The sequence below is a fragment of the Ambystoma mexicanum genome, chromosome 1p (genome assembly GCF_040938575.1).
Source record: "Ambystoma mexicanum isolate Mex_15411 chromosome 1p, UKY_AmexF1_1, whole genome shotgun sequence".
Classification (NCBI taxonomy): domain Eukaryota; kingdom Metazoa; phylum Chordata; class Amphibia; order Caudata; family Ambystomatidae; genus Ambystoma; species Ambystoma mexicanum.
The window spans coordinates 644178381-644190709 of NC_090921.1; the positions used below are offsets into that span (position 1 = coordinate 644178381).

Here is a 12329-nt window from a genome sequence, read left to right on the forward strand (position 1 = left end):
GTTAAAGCTAGAGATTCACACAAAAACCGACCTAGCATTTTCAGATGAGCATGTGTGTTTTGGAATTTCAACTGCTAGAAAACTAATTCATGGAACTGAGAGAGTGAGTTAAAGACAGCAGCTTTCCAATTCTGAATTGAAGGAGATAGTAGAGACACTACTTTTTCTTCAGTAAGAAAACTAACACTTCCTCTAAGTTATCAATAGATGATATTCAGGTATGATGGCGTGTTTATTTATTCAATTCGATAAAGAGAAGTCAGAGCCTAGGAAAAGAAAGGTTAGTGACTAAAGTTTATTTGTTGTTATTTTATCTACAGGTTAAGAGATCTTAAGAAGCTGAGCCAAACCTGAAGTTTATTATTTTGTCCCATTTTCCCCCTTTCCCTTGGGGATGCTCTCAGCTGAACTGTTTGTTACCAGTTAAGAGGTTAGCATCCAAAGGGGACTGCGGGGGTTCAGCAGCTTCCGCGGACAACATCCTGATTGAAGATAAAGCCTGACAGTATGTGGGAGTGTGGTGGAGGAGCAGGGGTGGCTAGTACAGTGGCAAACCTCAGAGTGTAGTACAATTTCAACACAAATGCAGGATTCAGAGGGCAGCAGTACTCTATTCAGTCTGATATCTATACTCTACAGCTGGGTTAAAGCGCAGTGGCTATGCTCAAATGTGCACCTAAATTCAATGTAGTGGTTACACACTCAGACATTCAGCTGATTCAATATTGTGTCTACATTCAGAAATTCATCTAAATGCAATACAGTAACTACACTTAAGATTTTGCTCCATGAATGCAGTGTCTACACTCAACAGTTTAGATAACTTCAATTCAGTGGCTGCACTCAAAAGACAGCTAAATGTAATACAGTGGCTACATTCTGTCAGGGTCAGAGTCCTGCGTGGAAAGTATTCCAAGAGGGGAAAGGTGGTGCATAAGGCTGGGGGGTGTTTTGCCCATTTGAGAAAACTGTTTTGAAGTATTTCTGAGTGTTTCTGAGACAACTATGAATTCCTTTACAAAAGTTCCACCAGGAGACTGGAGTTAATCCTTTCCAAGATGGAGGGAGCTGTTCTAGGATTTGATTGGTTGGAGGTTTATGAAGGACAGCTTGGAATATTTAGCCGGATTCTAAACTACCTTTCATTCATGATGTGCAGGTCACAGCAAACAAGAGCTCCAGATATAACTGAGTAAAAGCAGCATACAGGAAGATACAGAGGAAGAAACCTAAAGAGGAGAACTATCTTCATGTTAAACCCTTCAAGGGACTCTGAGCTAAGTGTATATCATTTATGAAGTCCTTTTTAATGTGACGTCAACTTTAGTAAATGTTTATAAGTTAGTGCAGCTGATGTAAATAATTCTGGAACTGTAAATTAATTGAAAGTGTTTTAACAAATGCACATTTTGCATTTGAAGCAGTCAAGTCAGCAGGTAAACTCAGAAGAGACAGAGTGTGTGAGCTATTACCTGCATCTCTGCCGAGTTTATGTGCATGTGAGCAGTAAAGGCCGGGAGCGATTTTAGGAATGGACCATTCGCATTCTGCAGTGTGGTACTGTTGCGCTAGGGTTGCCTTGGCCACACTAGTCATTACTTTTCGCAAGTGTATGGCTTCTGAAGAGAAGCTTTTCTGAAGGCAAGACGAGAACCATAGTGGAACAGGTGTGCATGGCTAAGAGGCAAGTAAAAAAGGATTCTTTATGAGCACTGCAGCACGGTGCGGCAAGCCACAAGCTAGTTAGGATTTATGCGTGCAGCAGCACTGAGGAACAGGAACTTAATATATAAAAGCATTTCAGTGACCCAGCAGCACAAAAACTTACATCAATAGATTTGGTGAGCAAAAACAAAGTCCAGCAGCAGTACAAGGGGCTTTGAGCTTAAGACACAAAACAAGTAACCACTAGTAATAAACAGAAGCAGAATGGAGCCTGAGAAGTAACTCAGGGTCAAGTAAGGAAATTACAGAAAGGCATTTATCATAATTAGAAAATATTGTCAGGTCCCGCTCTTCCTTGCCCACAGGAACTGCTGACCCCACAGATACCCCTTAGATGTATGGACAAAAACTGATCAGTGTAACAGCTGAAATCCGAATATTCCAGGGGGAAAGGGGAAAGGGGAAGTGGATACAAAAAATAGGCAACATATTATCTGCCTTGCACTGGGGAATATCTGCAGAGGGGAAGAAAACAACAAATTATTATTACTCTAACACTCAATGGCCACCTTTCCTCCCCCTTAAAAAACAATAAATACCTGTGCATTCCTCTACAAGAGCTGAGAGGAATTTTCAAATGATTTTCTGAATTCAGATGGACATCCCAAAGGTAACAGGATATCCTCTTTTCAAAGTCTTGCTGAATTATTGTCTTTTAAAATAACTTTGGAAAAATATACCTTTCTGATTTTTGTTTTTTGTTTTAAACTGGAAACTGTATGTCGTCCTGTTATTTAAAGTGGTTCTTACACCTTTTTCCTTAAAAACTGGAAATGTTGCTCTAAGGGAAGTTCCTACTAGCTATTTTGTTATTTCCTATGAGTTGAATGATAAAGAGCAAAACATTGTTTTAATCTTATTTCATTCTTCTTTTCGCACAACAAATTTCATCAAGAGAATTAAGTCACTACTCCCATGCACATGACCATTGGTTTATTGTCTCAACCAAAACACTAATCTCCTTCAGGCAGTTTTCTTGCAAACGCTATTCTTTCAGACATGCGTGTGCACCTGTCAGGCTGAGAGTTATCCTGTGTCCGCGGAAGCTGCTGAACCCCCGACAACCCCCCTGAAGTGTAATCCTCAGAACCCGATAATTCTCGGCTCTGTTAACTACACCCCAAAGGGAAAGGGGGAAGTGGATAACATAAGAAACACCAGGCTGGCGACGTTCTGACTAGCTGATGCGGAACCTTCAGTGAATACATAAGAACATACAGAATCCTCAAATTACTTTACTACCTTTAAATTATGAAAACTTTATATCCTTAACTAAAATGTAAAGAATCATACCTGGTTCTTCTCTTTTAAGATCTTAGAGAAGATTGGAGTAATAGCTGATAAAATCTTTCTACCTTTCTTGTGGCTTTGAAAGTCTTGAAAATAACAGCAACTCCTTTGATTATTGAACTCTTAAGAACCTTGACTCTTGCCTTATAAACTGTTAAATGTTCCAGTTAAGAAGACTTAGATGAATCCTGCTCTTTCTTCTTAATAAATAGAGTTCATAGTCTCTTGAAGAACTTGCAAACTTTTCCAAGTCCGTTGAAACCATTTCGCGCACACGCGCAAAAATGTACCCGCGCAATGCATGCGTTGAAAAAAACACACGCCGGAGAAGAAAACACGCGCTGAGGAACACACGCGCTAAGAAAACTCATGCTGAAAAAAGTCATGTAGCAGTCTTTACTTACTCTCGCGTACATGCACTTTAAACACCCGCGCTACGAACACACGCGCTATAGAAATCACGTAGCAGTCTTTTCTCGCGCACACGTACTCGCGCTATGACTACACGCGCAATGAACACACGCGCAATGAACACACGCGCAATGAACACACGCGCTTTGAACACTCGCGCTGGAACACACGTGCTATAGAAATCACGTAGCAGTCTTTTCTCGTGCACGCGTACTCGCGCTATGACTACACGCGCAATGAACACAGCGCTTTGAACACTCGCGCTGGAACACGCGCGCTAAAGAAATCACGTAGCAGTCTTTTCTCGCGCACGCGTACACGCGCAATAAATTCACACGCTGTAATTTTCACGTAGCAGTCTTTTCTCGCGCTCGCAAACTCGCGCTGCGATCACACGTAACAGACTAACATTGCTTGCGAGCGTTTAAAAATTAAACGTTGAACTATAAACAGAGTAATATCAGTTCTTTTTTTGAATTTTCATTTACAATCTCCTAAAGTTTCTAATGAATCTGAGCAAGATTTACATATCCAAATAAAGTCACTTAGCTTAAGAATGTTTTCTTCTCCAAAAGAACTTCCAGAAACTCTCCTGCGACCATGAATTCTTCTCCTGAACAACCCTGCATAAGTAGCCGCTCGACTGCCAGGATTTGAAAGTTCAAATCGACTAGGCCCAAGACTTCAGCAGGAGCAGCTACAGGCACGTCCTCTCAGCTGGGGTTACGACGATGAAAGGCAGAGAGTGACAGTTTAGAACGTTCATTGTGGTCCTGCAGTTCTCTCTAGCCAATCAAGGCTTCTATTGTAAAACTCCATCTTGCCTTGGGCCAGAGCCAGGAATCTGTATAGAAAGGTCAAGGCCAAAACCACACAGAAATAAAGGGAAATAATTAAAGGGAACCTAACAGTAATTAAAGGAAACCTGATGACAGTAATTAAGGAAACCTGACAGCACCTTACTTGAAAGGAAAAAACATAGTATAACTGACGTGAATAAGTAGGAAGAATTCTAAATAAAACTATTATTTTGTTCATGCGTGCGGATCTAACCTTATGGAGACTAACATCTCATATATATTTTGAGTAAAGCGTTACTGACAGGGCCATGCATATTACTTAATTCGAAGTATGCTAGAGAGCGCTGTACCATTGAATATGTGCACTGAAAAAAGACTTGTTTCGAGCGCTTAATATCGCTGCGTTTCCACGAAATGCTCTGTTTTTCATGCCCAATGCAGGCTGAATTACTGTTGGATGAATTCTTAATCTAGAACTTGATCAACTTTCAAGATTTAGGCCTGAACTCAAGAGCAAAAAGACACAGGACATTCCTACTTAAGGAAGGACAATGAAAGGCAGTTTAGAATGCTATTTCGATTCCATGGCAAACAAAACCTCCAATCAGCTTCCAGTTACTTCATTAACAATCAATTGCTAGATTACTCTCTGCCATGGTGGATGGGGGAACTCTCCTTTTATACACAATGAGGTTAAGGGCCAAACCAACTGAAAAATAAAAACTTGAATTCAGAGAAAATATGAGAATGTTCAGAGAGTGTAAGAGTATGAGAATGTTCAGAGAGTGTAGGAGTACCGAGTGAAGCACAAAGCTAACATAAGTCAGACTGCAGACCTGACAGATATACACTGAGAACTAATAGTGAACTGGTAGCGAAACCCTACAGCCCTACAGAATAAGGAAATAAGGCAAAATGAAGTTGAACTTAGATAAGTTGAGGCAGACAAAAGAAATATCTCTGCTCGAAGTCAGATTTTAAAACTTAAATAATTCACAGTGAATGCTGTCGAGAGACATCCAAGCTAAATGCAAATACAAAGGCTAGCTTTGGAGCACAGCAAGAGTCAACAGATTGGCAAGCATTGCATGGTAGTAATAAAGTAGTGGTGTAGTGGCAGGGTTTCAGAAGCACAGCACTGGCCATGCTACCAACTCTTAACACCCTACACGGTGGTTGCAGTAGACCGCTTTGTAGGGCGCCCATGGCGAACAGGAAATGGGGAAGTGCCTAAGGAGGTGCCATTTGCTCTGGCCCTTAGCTGGCTACCCAGGCAAGGCTGCCCTGAGTGGGCACCTGATAAGGCTGATGTCCAATCAGCTGACTGCAAGCAGGCCCAATGGGAGGCAGGGGGTGGGAAGGGGAGTGAAAGGCGAAAGTTTGGGAGGGGATAGAAGAAAGGAACCCTCACACAGGAACAATGGAGGGATGCAAGGCTAATGGCCTGCTTGCAGCAGGTGGAATGGGGAGAGGGTCAAAAGGAGCACTTACCAAGGCCGCAGCACCAGGTAAAAAGCTAGGTTTCCTTTGGGTGTTTTTACTATTACTGGTACAAGAGACGGGGACGGGGACTGTGAGGATCTACATGAGAATGGGGAAAACACATCAAAAGGGAACAGGTACATGGATGACTTTGGCAGGCTGATGACAAAGGTTTATTATACTCAGTGAGGGAGATCTTGGCATGTAGGCACAATAAAAGGAATGATAGATATAACATTGTTTCACACATGAACACGGGTGCATTGACAGCAGGGAAACTGTTAGCTGCGCTACCAAAGAAATGAGGGAGGGCTTAAAGGACTGGACTTTAAGTACTCATAATTTAGGATGGGGTGACAGAAGAGTGTAGGGTAGGTGTCAGTGAGGAGGAATTGAAGAAACTGGGGCAGTGGTCAATGGGTTATAAGGATTATGGGAATTTGGAAAAAGAATTTGGCAGAGCTGATAGTTGTTTTATGTTCACATTCGGTATGCTAAACCCACCCCCTACTGTTACTGCAGATATTAGTGTGGCCAAAGAAGCAGAGGTGCCAGGGAAATGTGGCTTGTAAAATAGGCACGGAGGCATGCAGAGAGACAATCTTGTGGAAGACAATTATAGATGAGCTATCAAGTGAGCATGATTCGGTAGTGTTTTTTTTTGGGGGGGTAATAATAATTTGGCATTTGTATAGCGCTACGAACCCTCACGTATCTGAGTGCTGCTTATTATTACCCACGGTAATCATTTATCGACCTCGGAAGGATGAAAGGCTGAGTTTGGCTCCTGCCGGGACTCGAACCTGCATTAGCAGACTCTACTCGCTGTGCCACTTGACCGGCTGGAATATTGAGGTCCATTAATACCTCTGTTGCGTGAATTGCATGCGAGAGATTAGATGCCACTGTTGTTATTTTCACATCTTGAAGGAATATTGTATATTGCTGGAAGCTACCAGGGTCATGTTGAAGGTGATAAAAGGTGACCTGATTTAGGTTAAAAAAGCACTGACCTATGACAATTGTTTCACCAGCCTTTTAGTTATGCAGTGTATGGAAAGTGGGCAAGAATAGGAAGACATTGGAAAAGACAAACGGGGTGGGGGAGGGGAATAGGGAAATGGGAAGGATTAATTACGAGGCATTGTGTGGTGGATAGCGATCGCTAATTTGAAGCGGGGGAAAGGAAAACTCATTCAAAGGAGGGTTGTTCCTGCATACTGGAGTTACAAGTTTAAGGTTAGTTGTTCAATGTTAGACATGATTTTGCAGAGTTTTGGGGAAGTTTAGGGAGGGAGAATAAGGGATAGCTGGCATATGGTTATACTAGCATGGGGAGCAGTTATGTAGTGCAGCAGCAATGGCGAGGGTTCGCCAAGGAAAAGAGTTGTGGAAAGAAAGGTACATTGTTAAAGAAATTGCAGGGGAGGAATGATAAGGAGCATCTTCCCCCGCCCGCCACCAGGCCATTTGGGAGAATGAACATGCCAAGACTTCCACCCAGGGATTGGTGTATGGGCGGGGAGACAAAAAAATTGGAGAACTCCTGAAATGTGCACCAATTAGTGTCTGTGTTTTTAGCCTGCCTTCCAACCACTCTTGTAGTGAAGATTATACCTTGCAATATGCTGATTATGTTGTGTGACAGTTCGGGGCATTTTAGGAGTACGTCATTGTATATTGTACACTTTTCTTTGATGCTGGTGAGAGTGGTAAAACTGGGTGTTACCGGAGTGGGTAGTGCTTAAGAGTGTATTCTGCATTAACACATTTATAGGGATTATTAGCCTGTGTCACAGATGCCCTTAAGAACACACCAACTCCCAGAGGTGGTTCAAGGACTTTAAAAAAAATTATTGTTAGGGCACACAGGGCCATCCTTTTATCTCTCTCTCTCATCTAGAAGAAGCAATGCCACCCCTAGCCCAGGCATCGCTACTCCCTGGGTTAATATCCAGCGCTTTTAACCCTTACTATCAAAGTTCTGTCCTTCCTCTGGGACTTCCTAGATTGACCCAACACTACCGTTAAGCCACTCAGGCCCCACTCTGCCTCCTTCCTTCCATGGCTGTATGTTACTCTCCTTATCTCTTACCGCTATTCTACCCTGCTCCTACTACTCTACTTCCAACTCCATCCCATCATTCTCTCCTGCTACATCCTCCTCTGTCCCTCTGATATATCTCGATCTCTCAGAACTGTATCTCCACACTCCAATTGTACTCTTTCCTACTCTCTCCCCTGTCACTCCCCCACTCCACTACTGCTCTGCCCCTGCACTATTACTCCACCCCACCTTCTTTTTAGTCACCATCCTTTCACACTCTCAATCGCCTTCCACTCAGTCTCTACACTAACATTCTCATTCACCTGCCTTACATGCACACTCACAGCACAGTACCACTTGCTCTCACCAACCAATACCTCATGATCTCTCCAAAACATCTCCAGTCCACTGTTCTTCCTCTTTCTGGTTTCTTGGCCTGCCACCACCATCTCCTCAAATTTAGGTCAACCGAATAACTTACACCTTTCTGTTTCTTGTCCCACTCCTTATCCTCCCCCTCCTTTGACCATTGGTCTTTTACCCCTTGCCAATCTCGCCCTAACGTCCCCGGCCAGGAGGTGTTACTATTGAAAGAATACATAAAAAGAGGGCTATACCCGTCCCCTTTTTCCTTGAGGGTCCACCATGCCGGGAAGGCGGCGATCCATATTGGAAAATGTTTCAGTTCATGTCAGAGGGCCATGCCATGGTTAAGTATTGGGAGGTCTTTGAGGTTTTCAGGAAGCCGCTCCAAGGCAAGTTTATAATAGTTCTTCTGGTGGACCTCCAGTGCAGCTACTGGAGTGCGGCACATGCTGATATCCTTAGGCAGCATGCAGCACCCTTTGTGGATACCCAGGTGCTCTGCTGAAATGCTCATCAGCTTTCTGTTTTCCCACTAGTCACGCCCCATTCTGGCGATCCAACGACTGGTGTAGTCCAACTGCAAGATCTGATGGGCTATAATCTTGTAGGTGGTCTGCCCGGGCATTTGCTATATGTTGTTGCCTGAAATGAAAGAAACTAGCAAGCATTGGGTTAAAGAGCTATGGGTGATGCACTGTGGTACTGTTCATATACGTGAAGGCACGTGAGGTGAGGACAGGAACTGGGTACCTTTGAATTGTCACCTTCACCCTCTGCAGTAGGACTGACTCTGGCTTCCACCCTAGTAAGCATCCCACCGCAGGCTCAGGGGGTTTCCCATTCTACCCTTGACAAGATCAGATTCCTGACCCGTGTCACACCTGTAAAGGTAGGCAGACCAGGTGTGGGTTGAAACATTTGACGTGCCACATTTCAGCAACATTTTCCAATTTAAATGATGTCTCCGTTTAGTGCCTTTGCACCCAAGGTGTTCTTTATTTTAATAGTTGGTACGGACTATGTTTATACTTTCTACAGGGGGAAGAGAATGTTTCAGGCTAGATTTGTTTCCTATTTTCCATTGGTGTTATTGTTTTTACTCTAGCCATACTGATACATTTCTGCCCCACCTCTGTTCATGTTTGTTTTTAAAATATAGGAAAACTGTACATTGGAAGAATAGTAAACTCGAAGATGTCTTACTTCCATCCCAGACCTTGTACGATCCATGCCGGCGTAATCCAGAGAAGCAGGAAAATATCTGCAAATGAACCATGATAGACAAGGAAATGACTTCTCCATAAACTGATACAACATTCACAAATCTACAACACTTCAGAACCATGGAGGTTTGGACGTAACCTTAGAGTTATCTGTTTGATGGAACACCTGCTTTTTCTAAAAGGACAGTTAAATATGAAAAATATAAAAGACACAAAACTAAAGTATTATGCATCTGTGACATCATCAGCACTATACGTGTACACTAGCCCATTGGCTGTTTTGAGTGTATAAAATCCATCTCCTTCAATCTGCAATGGGTGTATACTGGATTTCAAGTCTGGTTCAAGGCACGTGGGCCAGTGATACATACTAAAAGTGCTCACCAAATCACAGGTCAAGGTTGCTCCATTTAGAGTCTATTGGCCAAGGTACATTAGGCCTCATTAAAGTGGTGCAGTAAAAATTGCAGTAAAGAGCCACTAATTTCATAAATGGCACTTTACCATTGCTTTGCTGCACCGCTATACTATGAAGTTTCTGCGGAAAAGTGGAGGATTTACCTCTAGCCATAAACTCGACTGCCTTGGAATTACTGCTGGCGATTATTATGAACAAATTCACCATGGAGTCCTGTAGATTCCAACAATGAGGGCTAACACCACTGTCCTATCACTATTGATGCCATGGTATTTTCATGGGACCAAGTGGTGGTAGCAGTAATCGGTTTTGATGGCAAAGTCTTAATAATCACCTGAGTATAACAGGCCAAGTCTATCTGTCATTATTGCAGGTAAGGGGGTCTTCTCTGATCCAGGACCTTCAAAGCAAGATGGAGGGTGATGGTTGGATGGGCCTTTGACACTGCTTTCTGAAAGGTGCATACAATGTGCATGATGCCTTTACATGAAGGTCCAATGGACCATATTGGGTTATTAATGTGCACAGGAATCCCCTATAAATCAAGAAGAAAACAATGAAAACAAGCATTGTAAATGGCAATAGTTTGGGCTTTTGTGCACTCGCCAGGCAATGCCGTAGTGGTATTAACTGGCCATTGATGGTAGCAGGTACAAAATGGTGCGAGTAACTGGCCATCTAATAGCAGTTCCTGCAAATACCTAATACTTACACACAAGCAAAAACCGTTGGCTTTGCCAATGCTTATTTTAACAGGACGTTGAGTGGCTGAAGGCAGACCTGGTTAAGACATTTTTATTTTACACCTCCAATTAAGCCATTGGCTCTCAGAAGGCTACTTTAATAAAAACACTGGCAGGCACTTCAAGTGCAAGGTTTGATGGTCCGGCTGGTTTAAAGCGAGCCCAAAGCGCTCCCATGAGAAGGTGTTTTGGGCGGGCAAGGCCAGGAACTGGGTAGGAATGGCCATAGAGATTTGCATGGCCATGGGCAGTGCAAGCTCTGTGTCCCGCCTCACATGCTATTTCTCCATAACTGTACTCTAATGCAAGAGTTTCAGCCAGCACCATCTAATAGCCCAAACTGAAAAGGAAGAGCCTCATGCTGTGGCACCAACCAGTAGGAAGAGATAGCTAGTTTGGACAGGGCCCCAGCAATCAACAACCGAAGATAAGTAATCTCATCCAGCCAGAACCCTCCACTGCCAAATGTCAGAATCTCTTAAAGAAGTTAAACGGTTCTGACCAGGAAACAACACTGCTCCCTCGTTGTCCAACTTTAAACCATGCCTATGTTCTTAATAGATAAATTGAAACTCACGCCAGGCATCTTGAAATAAGACCAAAAGGGCAACTCCTGGAGACAGTAGAATATGGCAGAGGAGCTTCTCTGTAACTGCAGAAAACTGAAAATAAAAACCAACATTGTGTTCAAAGTATGGAAGAACACAGCAACTGTATAGCCTACTTCAGTGTTGTGCAATACACGGAGTGTGTGTGTGTGTGTGTGTGTGTGTGTGTGTGTTCACATAACTGCGATATTGTTTAAAGAGTGTGGGAGGGGCTATTATGTGCCATTAACAACCACACCCTCCAAAACTGCCAAAACTCCCCTCCCCTTTCCTCCCCCTTCCCTTCCCACTCCCCCCCTGTCCCACTCACCCCATCTCTCCCCCTCTGTCCCCGTCTCTCCCCATCTCTCCCCCCCCCCCCTCTCTCTCTCCTCTCTCCCCACCACTCCCTCTCTCCCTCCCACTTGCCGCATCAGTCTGTCTGGCACCACTGATCTTCGGTGTCTCTCAAAGAACTGTCAAAGGTGACTTCTTCCATCTCCATAGAAATAGGGAACATATCAGTCAGAACAGGTCCCATTACTGGTGAATCTAAAACTCCGCCTTGTAGACTGGCTTGAAGGCAAGCTAGTCACTAATACCTGGCGCTCTGTTACTGAGAGAGCTGACATTTACACCCCAAAATGTATTCCTGGCAGTTGAAGTGGCAAATTAGGGAAATGCTGAAATTAGCTTACCTGTGCAAAGGTGTCTCCCGTTAGGGTCCTCAGATTACAAAGCAGGGAGAACAAAATCCTTCAACTCGATCCATGTCCGCACAAGGGCTATGTGGCTGAGGCTTTCCCCTCCCAAAAAAAGATGGATTTTTCACATCAGGCTCTATAAACTCTGCAAAAGAACAATGTAGATTGGTAACCTCAGAAGTAAATGATGGACTTGTAAAATCGATGTATCTCATAGGCAGTGGCCATAAAACAGGTGAGCACAAGTGGTTTCCCAGCAGAGCTCTGAAGAAGTGAGCTCACAGAAGGCATTATTACCTGTTTATGAGTTCACATTGAATGGCTCCATCTCAGAATGTAAACATGGCACTGGCTGTAGGGGCAAGTCATAAATACAAATCTGTCTTGTCTTTTCTGTTCTACTTTCTATAAAACACAGGGTCTTTCTTAGACTACCACTCGGGAGTTGACATTAAGCTTGCCTTCCAGCCAAACAAGGAGCTCAGAATGTAGGCTTTACTTCCTGGTATAGCTCATACTCAGAGCCACCTGCT

General features: G+C 43.5%; 1 protein-coding gene across 1 annotated transcript in view; it reads right to left on the reverse strand.

Moving 5' to 3' along the window:
* The window catches only part of LOC138548640 (uncharacterized), a 633569-nt gene extending 621494 nt beyond the window's left edge, over window positions 1–12075 (reverse strand). The window contains exons 1-3 of the mRNA XM_069642327.1: window positions 11791–12075; window positions 11083–11167; window positions 9325–9382 (exon numbers count right to left, since the gene is read on the reverse strand). Of these exons, the coding sequence (XP_069498428.1) occupies window positions 9325–9382; window positions 11083–11091 (67 nt within the window). The 5' untranslated portion in view covers window positions 11092–11167; window positions 11791–12075. The remainder of the gene's footprint in view (window positions 1–9324; window positions 9383–11082; window positions 11168–11790) is intronic.
* Window positions 12076–12329: the final 254 nt, after the last annotated feature.